Raw genomic sequence first — 21,510 nt, 5'->3', positions numbered from 1 at the left:
TGGAGAAACAAGGTAGTAACAGAAATGCAAAATATATGGAAGAGAAGGAAGCTTGAAATCATCTCTTAACCCCTCAATTTACTGATGATCATACTGTGAGGCCTATAGAAGGAAAGCAACTGGAAGCTCCAATAAACTGCTTGGGTGTCATATTAGAATTATCACGTATTCCTAGGCTTCAGATAACTTATTTGATATTCTGTTTAGATATTTTTAAATAGTTTACCTATTTATTTAGTGGGAGGAGCTTAGGTTTCAAATGGTTTTCAAATAGAAACATAAATTTTAACTTTGCATCCCTGCTGTGAGGCTGTTTTCCAAACTGAAAGATTGATTCACCGTTGCTCCTCTAAAGTTGCTTCATGCACTTGGAGCACATTGTAGTAGAAAGAAGCAGATTTCTGGTGCCAAAACATTTCAGTTAAAAAAAAAAAAAATCAAAGATGAGCTTCCACCTATTTACAAGATTGTATTTCTGCTGCTTTATTCTTTCATCTGTGTTGCAAATATTTAAACAAAAAAAGCAAATGTCATCAGCTAAAGATTATGAGAAATTTATTGTGCAAACAGGACTCTAGACATCAAAGCTGGTGAGTAGACCGCCCTTTATTAGGTGTGAATTCAAGTTTAATCTTTAAGGTAGTTACTATACACCAAATTAAACAAGGTACCTTTCTTCTAAAATCACACTTTTTGGTAGATGCTTTCTTTGCAGTCTTTTTTTTTTCTAATGCCAGTATACTAAAATTGCCCTTCAGAGGTATCTCTTTGAGAGAATCAATGGGAATTTGAAAAACATATATATTAAAGCAAGAGAAGACATACAGAGATAAAGCATAGAAAGATAATTGTTTTAAATTATTTTTTGCCTTAATTATTTCTAAGTATCTCAGTGCAGCAGAACACACGAAATTAAATTTTAAAAAAAATGAAATTATTTGACCCATGCCAACCTCACTGGAATTAATGGAAAGCATCTGCATATCATATAACGTCCAATATACTAAAACATTCTATCAGTGAAATTAATGAGTTAAATCATCACATCTTAAAGTGCCTGGCACACTACAAATCTCAATAAGCCAAATTCTTAGACTCCCCGATATCTCAATCCTAGGTTCTGTCTCTATATCTAAGAAATCTGCAATTTACTTCTGAAGACAATGTTGACTAATTATCCCATTCCAGCCGCCAAAGAATTAGTAGAAAGGGTCAGCAGCCACTGTGAGTGATATAGGTGTTTAAGAAACTAGACATCCAGCAGCCGAGCCTGGGAATGCGTGGCAATGTGACGAAAAGGTTGTTGATGCCATGAGCCTGTGATGGGCAGCAGATGATATGCCGAACCAAGGAACCCGCTTCTTTAGGGGTGGCAGAAGGAGCTGGGGCTGGTGTTCCTTCCGCCTCCCGGGAGCCCCGGTCCTCGCTCGCGTCGTCAGGAGGATTCTCCGGGCTAATTATCCGGGGAGAGAGACGCGCCTTTCCGGGAGACCGCTAGGCAACACTCACCACGGCAGCCTCCAGATTACTTCCCTCCGTGGGTGTGTGACTTCGTCCAAGCAACTCACACTTGCAGACGATCCGCACTGCAAGGCTGCCCGCAGCAGCAGAAGGAGGGGCGCTGGGAGGAGGAGGAGGGCGGGGCGGGAGGTGCGGAGTGGAGACGCAGCGGAGACGGCGGAGCTCCAGACACAGCGGGAGCGCGCGGGCCGGTGCAGTTGGCACGGCGGCCCCGCAGCCGCGCACACAACGCCGCCGCCGCCGCCAGCAGCGGGGACAGCCGCCGCCGGGCTCCGCGCCCCTGCCGGCTCGCCGCCGTCCGTTCCTCCCCTCCGCGGGGCTCAGCCCGCAGCTATTTCCTCTGCCAACCGCTTTGAACTCTGCATCTTTTCCTCTGCTCTCCTGTCTCGTAGTTTCCCCGCTCGCATTTTCTCCACTCCTCTTCCTGTAGCTCAGCTATCCTGCTTTTTCTCTCATCTTTTCTTATTGAGGATTTCTCCTTAAGATGACTTGTCTTCCTTACCCTCGTCCACCTCAACCCTGACGACCAAGAAGGAGCCTTTATCTTTCCCCCCAGAGGCAGTAAAAATACCTCAATCCTCTAAATCATTCCGCGGAGGCAAAGGCGCAGGACGCAGGACCTTCTCGATACCCTCTGCGTCCGACCCAGGGCCGAACCATCCACCTTAATCAGGATTTCTGCGAACCCCGCCGGAGAGGAGGCAGACGGGAGCCGGAGCAAACTTCAGCGGCTCCGAGCGCCGCGGTCCCGCATTTACGGGAGTTGCGTGCCAGAAGGCGAGGACCCCACGGGGAACCAGGAGGAGCCGCGAACCTCTCGCCCCCTCGGCGAGGCCGGAGCAGTGGACTGAGCCGCGCGGGACAGAAGCGGTGAGGCGCGAGGAGAAGATGTGGGGCTCGGGGCCCCAGGGTGCGGGACGCCGGCGGCCCCCGGGCGGCGGCGGCGACTCCCCCCGCACCCCTGCGTCTCTGGCCGGCTGCTCCTCTGCCCCTCACCGGGCCCCCCTCTGGACGTGCCTTCTCCTGTGCGCAGCGCTCCGGACCCTCCTCGCCAGCCCCAGCAACGAAGGTAGAGCGGCGGGGGGTGAGCGCCGCGACCGGGGCGGAGGGGCGGGCGGGACCTGGAAGTGCGGGGCTGGGCGCGCTGGACGGCGCTGCGGGAGACGAATCTCCCTGCTCGGCTGGAACCCGCGTGCGGTCAGCGTTCGCTGGCCTCTTGCTCGCTCTCTGCCGTCTCTGGCTGTATTGTTTGACAGGAGCGGTCAGCACCACCACGGGAACAGGGTGTTGGGCGAGCGGCCTGCCTGCGCCGGGGGCTGCTGGGGCGGCGGGGAAGTTGGAAGCCAGAGGCGGAGAGGCGTTTGGAGCCTCTCGCTGGGCGGTTGGGTGCGGCAGAGGCTCCCGGGAAGCGCCGGGGAAGTGCCGTTCGGGGCTTGGAGGAGTGGGAACTGTTGGAAGCACCAGAGACAAGGAACTCGAGAGCGGTGGGGCTTTCAGAACCCGTTATTCAAGGCTGATGATGGGAAACATTGTGGGGGCGGCTGGGTGTTTTGATTTGGAGGGAAAGTGCCTCCCGGGAGCTGTTATTTAGGGCATCGCCAGCTGCTATTCTGGGGTGTGTGGCGAGAGGTCTCATCTCCCGAGGGAGGCGATGATGAAGGGCTGAAGGCGCCCCACACTGTAGGATGCCTGTCACTTTGCGGAGTGCAGAATCCCACGGAGGTGCAAGGGGAAGATGGAGAGGTGGGACGCCGAGAAAGGCGGAGGGGGCAGGGGCGTGTCGCTGCCAGGAAGTTGCCGCCGGACCCCACTGGGACGTGTCTCTCTGGGTTTGGGTTATAGAAAAGCCCCCCTGGGGCCCGGCACCGGATCCTGGAGTCCCCAGCGCGGCTCGCTTTGCCCGGGACCCAGAAGACTTTCCCCGCCTGCTCCTGGGAAAGTAGGGCCGGTGGCAGGCGCAGCGCCGGGGCTCCTCTGGGGGCTCCGCTGGGTGCTCCCGGAGCCGTGTGCAGCCCCTCGGCCTGCCACAGCCTGGCCGGGGGCCCTGATCTCACTCCTTCACCCGGGCCCGGCTCTGTGCTCCGGTCTCAGCTCCAGGACGAGGACGCATTCCTTTAGGGTGGAGGTCAGCATCTCAGATCCTGACCTCAAGGAGCGGTCGGCACCACCAGGAAACAGAAAACACTAGCTCCTTTCTGAAAGGCTGGGATTTCGATTTGGGGCTCCGGGTGCCAGGAGTGAGGCACAGAACCTTAGAAATTTCCATGCACTCCTAGGGCAGGGGACGCTGGAGCGGCAAGATGAAGCAGCGGAGTCGTGTGTGCCTTCGCGACTAGCACGGGTTTTGTCTTGGCTGCAGGGAAGGCGGGCGCTGAGCTGCTTTCGGAGCGCCGCCAGCTCCCAGGGAACCGTGTGAAAGCAGGGCAGATGGAGACTTCCTACCCCACGAACTTCTCTCTTGAATTCCTAGTTTAAAAAATATATGATTCGTGGGATTATATGTAGTTTGACATCCTATCTGCATGCAATCTCCCGTGCTTAATCTAAGCAATCTGCATTTTCCCTTCCCCATAAAGTTGAAAAAGTGTCATCTGAAGTCGTGCTCCTTTTACTAACGTCTGCTCTTAGATTCATTATATTAGAAGTCCAGGGATTATTAACAGGGTTAGGAGTCCTTCTCTTAAATGTCTTATTCCACCAGAAGGGGCATCCTGGTTTGGATTTAAAGAGTAATAGTAAAATGCATTCTCTCACGTTCCCATTATATTTATTTATTTATTCCAGGTGTGATGGGGGAAGGAGAGTGTGTAGAGTTGAAAGGGAGAGTGGCTCTTGGGTAGAGAGGGGGAAGAAATAAAGTACCAGGGAGGGGTCCTCTCAGTAGAAAGGTGGGCCAAGACTGTGTGGGGAGAAAGAGGAGGCAGAGAAAATGTAAGGAAGCGAGGAAGTAGCGCTGGTCTCCTAAAGTGCTGTAAGTGGAGCTCGAATCTGGCGGACGTTGGCTGAATCTATGAGCTTGGCACCCACGGGATGTGTTGTCCTTACCCCAGCTAGTCTAACACACAGCAAAACTTGAGCTACAGTGGGAAGGGACTTGGAGGGTTCTAACCAAAAATGAATGATACTTTACCACTCACTGCTCTGAAGACACTAAAAATAAAGGCACATCTGCTGTTTGGTGTACATTTTGTAACTGTCACTATTTTATGTAATTAAAAATAAAGTCTTATTAATATATATGACTTCATCTCATTCATCCTTTCTCTGCCCAACACAGTTTTCCATCTTTCCCTCAGTATCATCTTAGACCTTTATTTCTGTTCTTCTCTAAATTTTATTTATTCTCTTCATTCTGTTCCTCCATGGCAGTGTTATAAGTCAAACAACAAGAATATATTAAGATATTTATAGTATCAGTCAGTTTATTTATTTAAAGATTCCGATTGGAGTTTTTCAGCTTGTTTTTGATTATTTCTGGAGTGACTCTGGACTAACAGGGGTAGAAAAATTTGATGAATGCATTGCATCCATTAATAACTTGCTCGCATATGCTTTGCTTTCTACAATGTATGGATGCTTAGTGACTTTCCAGACCTTGGTGTGTGTGTGTGTGTGTGTGTGTGTGTGTGTGTGTGTGTATGTGTGTGTGTGTGTGTAATATAGTGCTTCCATATGTGACAAAAAATAATTTAAAGGCAGATAAAAATAAATGTGAGTTGACATTTATAATTTTGAATCCAGTCATTTAAAAAAATTAACTTCGATAGATATAAGTAAACAAAATTTGACAGAAAAAGCCAAATATATATCTCAAATCTTGAATTGATATGCAATGCATGTTAGAATATGTTAGGTAAAAAACAATAAGAGGGAAATGTATTCTGTAGCCTGAATTCTAAGATAAGTATATCTTTTGTTGTCTTATTATATACATTAGTCATAAATTATCTGTGGAAGAAACATTTGAACTACAGTAAAATACACAAAATATTTTTTTTATTATAAAATGATTCGGAGATGTATTTAGCAAGAAACTTAGCTAAGATTGATCAAGCGGGACAAGTATCAGAAAGTATATCAACAAGTGAAAATTTTAACAGATTTAATAAGTAAAGGGAACGTGTCCATGTTATGAATACTGGAGGTGGCCCTGAACTTATTCAATAACTGCCACTTTTTGCTGTCTGGAGATATATTTGTAAACAAGCATTATTTGACAAGTGCTTTCCACAGCAGGGATTCTTGGCCAATTACCCTTGAACAGCTCTGCATTGAAAATGATTCACCCGCAGTGAATCAAGCTTAATTCATTGAAACTACAGTCAGTAATGTCCCAGTAAAGTGCTTCTGACAGTTGTCAGCAGTTTGTATTTGGAAAGTCCAGCATCTGGTCTCTGAATGTTTTGTATATCTGAGAATGTGTGATAGAGAAGGTCTGGGGGGTGAGGGGATGGCAAAGGGCAAAAAAGAATTGGGGCTAAATTGTTCGAAAAACAGTCATAAAATTGTAAATGTTTTCAATGAAAAGAAAGAATAGAAAGAATATTTGTTTTAGGGTTTTTCTTGGTTAATAATAGGACCAGGCCCATAAAACAGATTGGAGGACAGAACAGATTTGTAAAACTGCATGGCTTTGTTTTGTGTGTCTTGTCATCCTGTTGTAACTCATTTCCTTTCCGATAAAGTGGCAGGACCCCACAGAAAAGGGAAAGTAAAATCATTCCCTCACCAGGACTCCACTAAACAAAAACGAAAGACATTACCCCTATTTCAGTCCTAGATTGTTGGAACTATGAGGGACTATGAAGAGTTTTGGCTCTTTGCATTATAAACCATGAAAGGAAGACAAAAAGTTGGGTCTTGAAATTCTAAGGTTTTTTTTTGTTTGTTTTTGTTTTTTTGAGGTAGACAAATATATTCTTAGGTGTTAGGGTGACAAGTAAGAGGATTTCTTTTCCTCATCTAAGACAGAAAAGAAGGTGGGCAGTTCCTGCATTAACCATGGAAAATTTCTTTGGATTAAAATTTTTTTGTAATATTGCCATTTCTATATATTATTAATTTTTCATTTTAATTGACAAAGAATATAACTGGTATGGAAAAAGGGTACTTTTTTATATTTAGAAATGAATTTTTATCATTATATTATTAATATTCTACAAACCATGACCATTTGGAGTATTTTTACTTAAAATATCAAAATGAGATAATTATTTACAGACAAACATCTCCAAACTATATAAATATTAAACTTTATTCAATATTTCTATTGTTGTAAAAATAACTATGCTATAGTTATTTTCACTGAATTTTTGTGGATTAACTTGACCAAATTCAATTTTCTTTGTTTGGAGTGCTTTATTATATCTTTGCTTGTTGACTAATTAATTTCTCTTTTATTTGTAAGGACACTTTATACCTTTGATATGAAAATAGAATATATTAAATATTATTAACTATAGTTATTTTTCCTTTTATGAGTCAAACCTAATATTTTTAAAGGAAAAATCTGCTGTTAGTATCTCAAAAAAATAACTAGTGTCAAAAGTGTTAATAACTCTTTATACTTTATTTTTTTCAATTTAAATTAGCTAATATATTCCATTTTACTAATGAAAAGTTTGGATTTAAGTTAGCAGAGGTACTTAATTATTCAAAGATGATTATGGCACTTTTAACAATCTTAAAATAGATTTATAACTGTTTTCATAAAGCTTAAAAATGAACTGATATTATCTGAACTTTGAATATCTCGCCTTGCTTATGTCACTAAAAATTTATTGCACTATTCTTTTCTTTTTCAGACATGAATTTTGACTACAAAAGCAATATGAAAGCTAAAAAATGTATATTGTTACCTTAGAGACTCAGAATAGTTCTTTCTTTCTGTTATCTGTGATGAACATATTTTTATCTGTAGAGCAGAATAGCTCCTACTGGTATGCTCCACTGGGTAAATACACATTTAATTATTTTATCAAAATGTATAGGATCAGGTAGTAATTTCTTCAAAAGAGTTATCCTCATCTGATGTACACATAAACAAACCTGATGGTATTTTAAACTGACATTAAAAAACTTATCATATGTTCTACCACAGACCAGATAGTACACTTACATTTCTATGGGTGTATATAAGGGTAGCTAAAAAATGAATTGAGTTCTAAAGACTTTGGAGACAAACTAAAATGCTTCACATTTAAAAAATGTTTAATAATATTTATCTATAATATAATAAACAAAATGGGTTTATTTGGAGAGATATATAGATATAAGAAACATTAAAAACAGGAGAATCTCTGACCTGTACACTATAACGTTTAAAGAACTATGTAGCAATTAGAAAACTGTAAGATTTAACAGTTACTCAATGGGAAAATCTTGTCTAAATAATTGGTTCCATTGAAAGTGTTTAATTAAAATGTAAATGATTCACTTCTAAGTATATAGTTTTGCACTGCCAAAACAATTAGCATGAGTACATAGGGAAGTCTACTTTTTCCTATTTTGTTTCTAATTTTCTACACATTTTATTTATTCAGGGTTAAATAGATTTTAAAGTGTTTAACAAGACAAAAATTTTTTTTGAAGAAGAAAAAATGTTTCAGAATTTTAAATCAGAATTTAGAACACAGCTCATTTTTTATCATACATTTATGAACATATGCAAGGTAGCGCACTGAAGAACTTTCTTTAAAAATACTAGTAGGATCACTGATGCCGTAAATTGTCCTATGAAATAGGTACTTATAAGTCAAGTTACATATAGATAGTAACAGGTATTCTTCAGTATTAAAACGATTAAAATTTACATCTCTCAATTTCACATATAGTAGAAGATTTATTCATTCTATTTTTATCATGTAAAATCACAATATAACTAATTTAAAATGTATATTACAATAACTATGAAAAATTAAATTAACATATATTTCTAATTAATGAATTTTATGAGATATAGAGATTTTTAAATTTCCTTTTAGCTTCTTGCATTGCCAAAGTAAAAAAAAAAAAATCATTGCCTGATAAAATCTGTTAGTGTAAAACTAAAAATAAGAAAATAAAAAGAAAAAGCATTATAATTTCACCTTTCTGGTGAAAGGTCTAGTAATTTGGTAATTTATGGTCATGTATTTTTGTTTGTCTTCTAAAAGCTCAAATTTTTCATTCAGTATCTATAATGAGAATCCCAGTCATGGCCAAGTTATAAAATGAAACTAATTTAGTAGCTATATCATTTGGAGTTTTAAAAAACAATGTGGTTAGCATGATGACCTTTATTAACTGCCATTTGATGTTAGTAGAATTTTTAAATGACTTTTTTTATCTTTAGTGATTTAAATAAATCATAAGGAATCCTTTCTGCTGTTTAAAGGTTGCCTGAAAATTCTCTAAAAACTACGTGTGAGCTTTGCCTTTCAAGTACCACTTACAACCTATTCTAGCTACGGAAAACCTAGTAGATTCTGTTCATAATTAAACTTTACTTTAGCTCTTATTTTCCTATAGATTTCCCGGCCTTTAATCTATGATCAGTTTATGTGTAACTTTGTCAAGCTCATTTAAATTATCTCTTAAATTATTGTTCATCAAAGTCGAACCTAGATCATAGATTATTTCTTTTGTATGTTCCAGCAACTTATAGTTCATAGCTTTAATTGTGGTGCATATATGAGACAGAGTAGGGTAACTTCACTGGAAGTTAGTATATATGCAAATGGATAAGTTTAGGGGTATGTGAAAGGTCATGGTGAGGCTAGAAGAAATACTGGGAGGAATATCAAGATGAACTTGATTTTAATAAAAATGCTTGGTTTTTATTTTATAAAAAAAATACCAAACGTACAAACAAGCACTCATATACACAACTACTTTGTAATTTTATATTTGATTCATTCTGATTCTGAAGATATATATATATATATTCCATCTAATAAAAATAAAATAACTCCCAGTTCTTTTCATTTCACTCATTTAGGATTTTTCCTTCTATTTCTCTGTAAGCTGTTTTGTTGAGTTGTGCCAAATACTTGTGGCATTAGACACCCCACCGACTAAATAATTGAAATTAAAGTATCTGTGATAATTCTAATTCTGTTTTAGTGGCTGGACTATTGCCCAAACCATCTTCTACATCTGTCACCTGTCTTTGCTTCTAACTAAACTTGGTCCATAACTCTGTGAAGTAAATGATTCTGGTATTAAAAAAAAAATTCAAGAGCCAAAACCCCGGGGTTGAAATATTTTGTATATGTTTTGTGAGAAATACTTCTACCTGTAAACATGTTTCAGAGTAAGTATTCCGAGAAATAGAGAAAATACAGTCTGTTCTTTTACTCCTTTATTAGTAGTATCTTTTTTCTCTTATAATAATTTGACACTCACATATTCCTTTTCTTTCTTTCCATCTTCCCCTCTTTCCCTTAGTCCCTCCATCCTTCTTTTTCTTTCTTTTTTACATGCATGTTTTATTTTAAAACACTTTTTAATAGAAGTATAACTTACAGCAAAGTTCAGAAATCAAAAGTATACACATTGATTAATTTCTCCTCAAAGGACACATTTCATTCTTCTTTTCTCTCCCTCCTTCCCTCCTTCTTCTCACCTTCCCTATCAGACAATCCATTCACACATTCATACTAATTCCAAAGAGGGTAAGAGCCACGCATGTTATGTCTCACACTCATATATACAAGCCCTCTTTATTTTTATATTTGTTTTCAAGAGAAATTGTGATTTCTAATTGGGAGATAAGACAATATAATAGTCTTCTGTTTCATAAATCATGGAACAAAGTATCTAAAGGTAAAGAGTACATTGTGTCAAACCAAGTCATAGTTGTTGTTGTTTTTTTCTTTAAAAATCAAAAGTACAAGAGTTTGAGATGTCTCTGTGAGTTCTGTTTCTTATAGCTCACTTATTTACTTTGCCCTGGATGTCCCATCCTGTTCCAGGATGCTTGTTAATGTCTTTTCTGTGGAAAGACAAACTCAGCAGGTAGATCCTGCTGGCACCAGTTCAGCCCAGCAGTCCACAGCAGGAGTTTTCTCTGTGAGCCAAGTTCTAACTTTCACCCGGGGCTCTGGCTCAGTATGCTAGCTGGACAGGCTGACCGCCTGGTCTTGTGGAAGATGACAAGGAGTCCTCTTCTTCCTTGAGTTTCACTTTAGGCAGTGTAGTGATGTGATAATAAGTCTCCTAGAAGGAAGGAAGTACAACAAGCCTTCAGATAAAGTAGAAAAGACGTGGAAACTGCTGTGTGTGAAAGATTTTAAACATGGTCTAGTTTCAAACCATCATATTAGATTTTTCTGCAAATGGAGAACAACAGATTTAATTTTGCAGATTTGGAATCAGTTTGTCAAACAAGGAAGGGAAAGAACTGAATGTTATGGAATTACAGGGAAAAAAATGAAGAAGGCATAAAAACAAAGCGCTGCCTTTAAAATTCAGAACATGAACTAGTCCTTTTTGTTGGTGGTAGTGTTTTTCTTTTTGTTTGTTTGTTTGTTAAGCTCCCTCACTTACTATAAGCTCTGTGAACACTCATTTTGTTATTTTTTCTCCTTGACCTCAGTTCACTTTCTTGTAATTTGGTGCTACCTACTTTACATAATTATTGTGGAGAACAAGCACAATGACACAGTTTTCTAATTGGTAGAGCACTACTCAGATGGAAGTTAGAGGAATAAAGCTGATTAAAGCTCTGCATAGTTTGTGTATGTAAACACTCCTTTCGCTGAATAAGGATCAAAATATATGAAAACACAAGGTGCACCAGTTTTGTGGATTTAAGCTTATTATATGTGCAGAGACTTCTTTCAGAAAAGGAATACAGAAAGATCTTACTTTTGCAAATGTAACAGAAAATAGAACACTTCCTAGTACCCCAGTGGCATGGAAATTATCCATGTCATCCAGGGCCCTATAGCTCAATTTTAATTAAGCTCACAATAATAGTGCCTCTCACTGGGTAGTGCCAATGGGAGACGTAAAGACCATGAAATGATCTCTGCCATATATCAGTGGAATGGCCTTGAACCATTCACCTCAGATTTGACATAATTAAAATGAAGTGTTAACTTACACTTACAGGGTTACTGTAAAAATAAAATAAGGATGTATGTATGTTGCCTGGTAGAATTCCTAGGTACACAACAAATATTAATTTTTGTCTTTCCTCACCACTAAATATAGGATATTTGAGGTATGATTTCACAATCATAGTTTATCATCTTGCTTGTTTGGGGTGATTATAGGGAATCTGGGACAGGGGAACAATTCAACCAAAATGATTGCATATGCAAATTTTTTATATAGCTTTTCAAGATAAAAATCAGTCACACGATGTTGTTCTAATTTTCCGCTACTTTCCCCATTTAATATTGGACGCTGGGATTTGACTAGGCATTAAAGGCAAAACCATTAGTATAAGGGTCATGGGTTGTAAATCTTGAAATTTACCTCACTATTTCATAGGTAGAGGTCAGATGTTGCTTTGTAGCTACAAAACATATCAATATATATCTTCAAATATTTTAAATACTTAGTCCTCGCATAATATGTTATCCATTGTACTACGTATCAGGAACTTTCAGCCAGCGTGCCACAAGAATTTTTAAAACATTCAATACTTGCCTATTTAGTCAGGGCCACTGACCTCTTTTTCCTTAGATTGTCAAATAAAAAAAATGACAACAGCCAACACAACATTAGTTGTGTGGTGTGAATTAGTTAAAATTATATCAGTTTTTTTTTTTCAGATTGACAATAATATATTTTTTGGTGTGTTACAGTAATTTAGGAGTTAGTTTATGTGTGCCATGAGCCACATAAACTATCTGACACTATAAACAATTTTCTGATGTATTTAATTTTATTCAGAACTTGAACAGATTTGAAATATTTTTGATTCCCAGATCAAGGCACAGGGTATTCCACCCTTTCCCCTTCTCTCACTCTCATTCTCTCTCTCCCTCTCCCACATCCATGGCTCGAATGTTTCGAGCAAGTGGCTGCCGAAGATGGCTCCATGGCTTGGCCTCAGGTGTTGAAATAGCTCAGTTACCAAGCAATGGAGCAGCGGCCCCAGATGGGAAAGCATCACCCTGTAGGAGGCTTGCCTGGTGGATTCTGGGGAGGGTACATGCCGCAGTCTGTCTCTCTGCCTCCCGGCCTCTCACTTAATAAAAAATAAAAAGGTTCATGCACCTGTATACAATAATTATAACTCATATTTATTATTAACATACAGTGTAAAGACATTGTTTGTTTTAAGTAGTTTACATATATGTTACTTTACTTTCCTCAAAATAAACATAAGAAATAATATAATGCCCTGGCCAGTTGGCTCAGCGGTAGAGCATCGGCCTGGCGTGCAGGAGTCCCGGGTTCGATTCCGGCCAGGGCACACAGGAGAAACGCCCATTTGCTTCTCCACCCCTCCCCCTCTCCTTCCTCTCTGTCTCTCTCTTCCGCTCCCGCAGCAGAGGCTCCATTGGAGCAAAGATGGCCTCTGCCTCAGGCGCTAGAATGGCTCTGAATGCAGCAGAGCAACGCCCCAGAGGGGCAGAACATCGCCCCCTGGTGGGCATGCCGAGTGGATCCCGGTCGGGCGCATGCGGGAGTCTGTCTGACTGCCTCCCCGTTTCCAGCTTCGGAAAAATGAAAAAAAAAAAAAGAAAGAAAAGAAATAATATAATATTATTAATTCTAATTACTATTATCATTTTATACCTGAGAAAAATGACATAAGCAATAGTTTAAATCAGTGGTCCCCAACCCCGGGGCCATGGACTGGTACAGGTCCATGGGCCATTTTGTACCGGTCCGCAGAGAAAGAATAAGTAACTTACATTATTTCTGTTTTATTTAAGTCTGAACGATGTTTTATTTTTAAAAAATGACCAGATTCCCTCTGTTACATTAATCTAAGACTCACTCTGACGCTTGTCTTGGTCACATGATAATTTATCCATCCCACCCTAAAGGCCGGTCCGTGAAAATATTTCTTTTTTCTGGGTCCATGGCCCCAAAAAAGTTGGGGACCACTGGTTTAAATAATTTGCCCACAGTTACAAATCTGAAAGTGATTGAAATCTGCATTCAAACACAGCAATCTGATTCCAGCATTGTCTTAGAGATCACTGACTGAAGTATAGTAAAAGTGCTAACAAAATTTCATATGGAGTCCTAAGGATATTTGCACTCATCATCACTCATAGCTTCAATTTTTTTCCCTCTCACTAAATATTTGATCAACTACTGTTCATTGGGCTCTTACACACTAATTTACCCCATGTTTCATTGCCACACATCCTACTAGCACAAGGCAAAATGTTTTCCCATACATTATTTTCTTTCCATTTCAGGATATGTAGTCTTTATTTTTTTAAAATATTTTCTGGTCTGACCAGTGGTGGTACAGTGGGTAGAGCAGTGACCTGAAGTCCCAGGTTCAAAACCCCGAGGTTGTACTCTTTAACACCGGTTCATCTGTGTTGAGTGCAGGCTCACCAGCTTGAGAGTAGGGTTACTGGCTTGAGCGTAGGATCATAGACATGACCTCATGGTCGCTGGCTTGAGCCCAAAGGTCACTTACTTTGAAGCCCAAGTTTGTTGGCTTGAGTGAGGGATCACTGGCTTGGCTGCAGCTCCCGGTTCAAGGCACATATGAGAACCAATCAATGAACAACTAAAGTGGCGCAAATACAAGTTCATGCTTCTCATCTCTTTTTCTTTCTGTCTATCTCTCTCTCTTGCAAAACAAAATCTATATATTTTTTTTCCTTTAGTATATAAGCAACCCAGTTCTCAATCCCTAGCCCAGGCTGTAGCTTCATAGCATCCTAAATCTCATTAACTAACTCTCCCCCCAAACAGTGCTGTCTATTGCTGACCAATACTTTTGCTCTGTTGAGACTGCAGGGCAGTTTGAAAAACATAGTTTTGACTTAATGTGTGATATTATATTTTTAAGGCAATACAATTTCTTGTAACAAGTGAGGGGACTGAAAAGTGCAGTGGAAAATATATTCACTTTGTGTTTTATCCAAGTCATTCCTTGGGTGCTTCTTTTCTCCTATGTACAGTGTGATAGTCGATATTTTATAATCACTTTTATATAGTTTATCCATTTAAAGTGCTCTATAGTCTACAAAATGTACTAACCTACGTTATTCCACAAGAATCTCATAAAAAATCCTGTAGTATAAGTTAGATAAATTATTGTTATAATCAAAAGAATTGACACAAGAAAATGTGATCTATTAAAAAAAATGAGAACTAGTTTCAAAACCCAAGTCTTCTGACCAGAGAATCAATGCTCCACACCGGGAGGTAGGGCAGCAGAGTGAGAGGATCGTGGGTTCTGGATCCTGACCGAGTCCCCTAGAGCTGTGATACCTCCTGCAAGACAGAACACCCCCTGTGCCTACACATCCTTGTCTGTAAAAGAGGAATCCTAGTGCGATTGAGACTTGTACAAATTAAGTGAATTCACATCAATATGGTGGTTTTTAAAAGTTCTAATACAAAGTAAGCATTATATAAGTTTTAAATGTTAACATGTGCTAAAAAAAATTAGTATAGTTTAGCAGTCTGCTATTTAGCAAGGTCTAATTTTCTACCTTAGTCAGCAAGTACTGTCTAGTATTTATTATAAGTGGAAATACCAGAAGAAAAAACACTTGACTTCAGTTCAATTGCCCAAGCAGCCCTTGTTTACTCCCTGGGCACGCCACTCAATGGCTCTCCAGTGCTGTCAGGATCAGATCTAACTCCTTGAGTTGAGCCTGAGTACAAAGCTCTCAGTGATATGTTTCTGGCCTACCTCTCCTACCACTTACCTCTTGTCCCTGCAGTCTAGGCTCCTGTGGGGGAGACCTACTTGCTGTGCAATGGATTCTGAGAGCTTAGTAGGAAATACACGACTCCTTTCTTCACTTAGGTAACTTAATCATTGTGCCAGGTCCATAGGGTAGGCAAGACCTCACGTCAGTGTCACCAAGATTGTGTACCAAGTGTCACTCCGCATGTAGCATGTTACACTGGGCTAGAATTGTTTTTCCTTGTTTCTACATTTCTGGTACTTGATCAGAATAGAAACTTCTGTAAAAAGATAAAGGTTAATCAGAGGAAAAGTTTTCTTCTGAACAGAGAATTTCCTACTAACAGTGATAGTATGATTTGTACTCCTATGTACAAATTTGTGATTTGTACAACCAGAATAAATTAATTCCAAGAAAACTAGAAGTTGATTTTTTTATTTATTCATTTTTAGAGAGGAGAGAGAGACAGAGAGGGAAACAGAGGAGAGAGAGACAGAGAGAGAAGGGGGGAGAAGCTGGAAGCATCAACTCCCATATGTGCCTTGACCAGGCAAGCCCAGGGTTTTGAACCGGCGACCTCAGCATTTCCAGGTCGACGCTTTATCCACTGCGCCGCCACAGGTCAGGCACAGTAGATTTTTTTTTATATTTACCAAATTCATCAATATGAAAAAAGTTGTGCTTTTCTGTAAACTCAGAGAGTCAAACCCTCATATGTTATAATGAAATGTTATACCCTGACATACTATTTTATAGATTTATGATTAATAAATGAATACTATCGATAAACCTCCATGTTTCTTTAAAGAGATATTGACTACACCGAGTCTCATTCCATTATGCTTTTGCAGGTAGACCCAATGTAGCTCTTTTCCTCAATTCATTACTATTAGAGTTTAGAATCTCTGGTATTACAAAGTCTCTTCTAAACTGATGTTACCAACTCAAAGGTTTTATGATTTGAGAACCAAAACAAGTTAACACCAAGAAATTTGACAGTATAAGACTTTATTTTAGTTATACCAAAAGTATTAATGAGAAGAAGAAAGTTCTACTGAGATTAGTGAAGTGCTAAGAAAATAATCCACTAAGAAAAAATTTATGACAAATTCATTAGGAATATTAGTGGTTCATATTGTATTCTACTTAGCTAAGAGTCTTTGAATTGATCTTTCTCTAGATTAGTGAGATAATTATAAATACTATTATGAAGACTCTTATCACAAAATCTCCTTCAATTCTCACAACCCTGTAAAATGAACATATTATTCCAGTTTACGGGTGGAGATTGGATTTGGGAGAAATTAATCATTAAAACATCTGAGGTTTAATCAGCTACTGCTTTCTGCCTCTTCTTTCTTAAGATAAATCCTCAGAATTCAGATGAAATGAGCTTCATCAGCAACCACAAAATAATTTTTCTACTTTAAGCATGATTTAATTTTATATCTAGCAAAGCAATTAATCTAAAGCATCTGTTTTTTAATGGTTTTAATTTCTTGTGAGGAGATGGATTGACCCTTTTATTTGTTCGAGATTTTCTGGATTATTTAATTGTCACTTACTTTATGACATATTTTAGATATATAACTTGGTAGGAATTCTTAATATTACAAGAAAAGTAACAGGAAAAAGAATACCATCAACCAAGTGAATAGAATAGCATTAAAAATAGATTTATAAAAGAGTAAGTTCAAAATGTAATGATAAATGGCTTTTTAAGTTTAGTTTGGTTACTGTTCCATTAGTGGTTTTAATTCTAACCTGCATCCAATTAGTATATTTAATCATTTCTCTTAAACACACTTTTATTAACTTTAAAAATTATGAAAAATATATTAGGAGTTATTAGTGGATTCATACTGTATTCTACTTAGCTAGGAGTTTTTGAATGGAATCTTTCTCTAGATTAGTGGTTTAATTATAAGTACTGTTATGGAGACTTTTATCACATTATCTCCTTCAATTCTCACAACCCTGTAAACTGGACATATCATTATTCCAGTTTATTGATAGAGATTGGATTTGAGAGAAAGTAAATAATTTGCATTGAGTCACACAAGAAATAGACAGAATAGAAACCAGGTGTGTTTGAAGCTGAACTTCTTGGTTATACCTACTATGCTAGAGATTATTAATTTTGTATAAATGTACTTAGTATTATGATTTGTATTTTATTTTTGCATGCCATATTTCAAGGAGAGAATAACATTTTATTATAAAATGACATATTTTATAAGAAAATCAATATAATGCAATATAGGCAAAGTATATGGGGGCATGGAAAGCATATCAAGAAAAATCTCACTATCATCAATGCTAAAGCAATTGAATTGTAGCTTTATGTAAACTTTCAGTTACACAGTTCTCATTTCCTGGCAGAAAATATGTCAGTTCATTAAGAAAAAGCATTTTTTTTTTTAGACTCGAGTTTGTAAAAAGCTGGTCTCCATTGTGTTTTTGTTTGGTATATTGAATAATGTCATGAATAATATTCTAAACAATTTTCAAAATATGCAGAATTGATTTGCACTAATAAATTCTTATATAAGTCATTGTAACAAAACAAGGACATAATGTTAGAAGTGGTTTTCAAACTCTCCTTTTGATCAGAAGAAACTCTAATTCAAAAGAAATCACTGTGGAACCTCAATACATGAAGCAGATAACAATAGAATTATTAGGTTTCCTGGCCTTATTTTTACCTCCTCCCTCCCGTTATCTGCTTATGCCTTTGACCCATTCCTTTAGAAACACAAGGTTCCTTTTGAGCTCAGCATGAAAACCAATATGTTAAAATATAAAAGATAAGAATCAACCAACGAATGCATAAATAAAGGGAACAACAAATTGATGTTTTCTCGGTCTTTCTAAAATCAATCAGTAAAAGAAATATTTAAAAATTAAAAAAAAATAGATAAAAGAAATGTTGTTAGAAGATCAGTGTGCTGTGATCCTGACTTTTAGCTTTACAGCAAACTTGCTGGAAAACGAATTATAATATGTGGGATAGTATACTATGAGCTAATGGTGTCTAACCTAGGGACCTCAACAGAACCAACCTGAAAATATTGTAAATGCAGTTGTCCTCCTTATCTACAATTTTGCTTTCCACAGTTTCAGTTACCGGTGACCTAATACAGTACAAAATATTAAATGAAAAATGTTTTATATAAACATTCATTTTAAATCACTCTGTTGTTTTGAGTCATGTGATGGAATGTCATGACATTCAGCTCTGTCACACAAGGATGTGAACCGTCCCTGTGTTCAGAACATCCATGCTATGTGCACTCATTAGTCACTTAGCAGCCATCTTGGTTATCACAGTGCTTGTGTTCAAATAACCCAATTTTACTTAATAAAAGCCATATTCATATAACTTTTATTATAGTATATTATTATAATTTTCTTTTTTATCATTAATTGTTGTCAGTAATCACTTGCTAGGATTGATTTTTAAATTAAACTTTATAATAAGATCTGCCTGTAGAGGAAAAAGCATAGTGCATGTTGGGTTTGGTACTCACCACGGTTTTAGGCATCCACCGGGAGACCTAGAATGCATTCCCAAAGATGAGGGGATTATTGTATATACCATGTCTGAACTATCGTAGACTCACTGGATCAAAAGTCATTAAAGCAACTTCTATGGAAATCTCTAACATTAGAATTTAGAAATCTGTACTTTTAGAATGTGCATAAATAATTCTTATTTTTGTCCCTGTTAAAGAATTCTTACTCAGAGCTACTCAAACAGAGATCTGGATCTGGAACTGATGCTACTCTGGAACATTATCAGTACAAAAATTAAGAGTTAACTTTTCCATATTTTTATTGTGATTTTACAGTGCCCTGACAATCCAACTGAGTAATGGGTATATTTGCCTTGTTCAATAGAGCATAGCCCAGTTCAAATGTCGTCTGACTCAAATTATGTAAGGATAAAAATCACTTGGGTGGTGGGGACTTTCTAAGATGCAGTCTCTTGAGCTCTACCTGATATTTATATTTGTAGGTTTTAGAAGGGCAACTAGATTTACAGTTTTAAAAAGCATTGCAGGTGATTCTAATGCAGGTAATAGAATCATCACATTTAAAAAAACTCTATATATACTGTCATATATATATATGGTCCTCTTCATCCCAGTCCAACACTCTACCTATTGCGCCACCGCCTGGTCAGGCCATTGTTAATATATTATCTATATTCATTAGGATTAGATTCTAGATAATATAAAAAATGTTCATATATATGACTAACACTCAGAAAATGTTATTTTTTATGTTTGCTATTAATTTCAAAAAGAGAATAAGAAAATGTGCTAAGGCTAAAGGTGATGTATATTATGAGAAAACTAAAAATAAGGAAATACAAGAAGTTAGAGAGTTGTTCAAGAAAATACCAAAATGCAAAAGAAAAAATTATATATATATCTATATCTCTCTATATATCTATATAGATATATAGAGAGATATAGATATATATACACACACATTTTAGGATTACACAGATATTTTTAGAGCAGTAAATCTTTTACTCATAATATGTTTTTTTATTTATGATTTTAATTTGTGTTTACATAGATTCAAGTGTCCCACCAAATATATCTCTCCCTACCCCCTTATTCCCCTCGGTCCCCCCAAGCCTCCTCCCCCCCAAAGCCTTCCCACCTTCCCTCCAGGATTGGCTGTCCTGTTCTCTATAATGCTGTGTTATGTATATATAATTTCATTAATCTCTTTCCCTTCTCTGATCCCATCTTCTCTTCTACTTTCCCTCTGGTCCCTTTGATCCCGCCTCTGCCTCTGTTCCGTTGCTCAGTTCACATTGTTCATTGGATTCCTCAAATGAGTGAGGTCATATAGTATTTTTCTTTCTCTGCCTGGCTTATTTTGCTTAGCATGATAGTTTCAAAGTCCATCCATGTTGTCCCAAAAGGTAAGATTTCCTTCTTTCTCACGGCCGCGTAGTATTTCATTCTATAAATGTACCACTGCTTTTTAATCCAGTCGTCCACTGACAGACACTTGGGCTGTTTCCAGATCTTGTCTATTGTAAACAATGCTGCAGTAAATATGGGGGTGCATTTCTTCTTTTGAATCAGTGATTCGGTATTCATAGGATATATTCCTAAAAGTGAGATAGCTGGATCAAAGGGCAGTTCCATTTTTACTTTTTTGAGGAATTTCCATACAGTTTTTTGCAGTGGCTGTACCAGTCTGCATTCCCATCAGCAGTGAAGGAGGGTTCCCTTTTCTCCACACCCTCTCCAGCACTTACTAAGTGTTGTTTTGTTAATAACTGCCATTCTGATAGGTGTAAGGTGGTATCTCATTGTGGTTTTAATTTGCATTTTTCTATTGATTAGTGATGTTGAATATTTTTTCATATGCCTACTGGCCATCTGTATGTCTTCTTTGGAGTAGTGTCTATTCATTTCTTTAGCCCATTTTTTGATTGGGTTGTTTATCTTCCTGGTGTTGAGTATTACAAGTTCTTTATAAATTTTGGTTATTAATCCCTATCAGATGTATTGGTGAATATATTCTTCCATTGTGTGGGTTATCATTTTGTTAATGGTGTCTTTTGCTGTGCAAAAGCTTTTTAGTTTCATATAGTCCCATTTGTTCATCCTGTCCTTTGTTTCACTTGCTTGTTCAGATAAATCAGCAAAAATATTGCTACGAGAGATATCAGAGAGTTTATTGCCTATGTTTTCTTCCAAGATGTTTATGGTTTCACAACTTACATTTAAGTCTTTTATTCATTTTGAGTTTACTTTTTTGAATGGAGTAGATTGGTGGTCCAGTTTCATTTTATTGCAAGTACCTGTCCAATTTTCCGAACACTATTTGTTAAAGAGACTGTCTTTGCTCCATTGTATGCTCTTATCTCCTTTGTCAAATATCAATTGTCCATATAGGTGTGGGTTTATTTCTGGGTTCTCTGTTCTGCTTAATTGATCTGTATGCCTGTTCTTATGCCAGAACCAAGCTGTTTTGAGTATGATGGCCTTGTAGTATAACTTGATATCAGGAAGTGTGACACCCCCCACTTTATTCTTCTTTTTCAGGATTGCTGAGGCTATTCGTATTCTTTTTTGGTTCCATATATTATCTATATTAATTATGATTTGATTCTAGAGAATATAAAAAT

General features: G+C 38.1%; 1 protein-coding gene across 5 annotated transcripts in view; it reads left to right on the top strand.

Annotated features, from left to right (window-relative positions):
* The first annotated feature begins 1,727 nt into the window (after positions 1 to 1,727).
* Positions 1,728 to 21,510, top strand: part of EPHA5 (EPH receptor A5) — a 373,740-nt gene continuing 353,957 nt past the window's right edge. For 2 of the 5 annotated variants that reach the window (XM_066384549.1, XM_066384547.1), the window contains exon 1: positions 1,728 to 2,590. In XM_066384549.1, the coding sequence (XP_066240646.1) occupies positions 2,410 to 2,590 (181 nt within the window). In that variant the 5' untranslated portion in view covers positions 1,728 to 2,409. The remainder of the gene's footprint in view (positions 2,591 to 21,510) is intronic. The other 3 variants (XM_066384548.1, XM_066384546.1, XM_066384550.1) reach the window with 2 other exon arrangements.

This window comes from Saccopteryx leptura, chromosome 5 (genome assembly GCF_036850995.1).
Source record: "Saccopteryx leptura isolate mSacLep1 chromosome 5, mSacLep1_pri_phased_curated, whole genome shotgun sequence".
Taxonomy (NCBI): Eukaryota; Metazoa; Chordata; class Mammalia; order Chiroptera; family Emballonuridae; genus Saccopteryx; species Saccopteryx leptura.
This window is presented reverse-complemented; position numbering and strand designations above follow the sequence as displayed.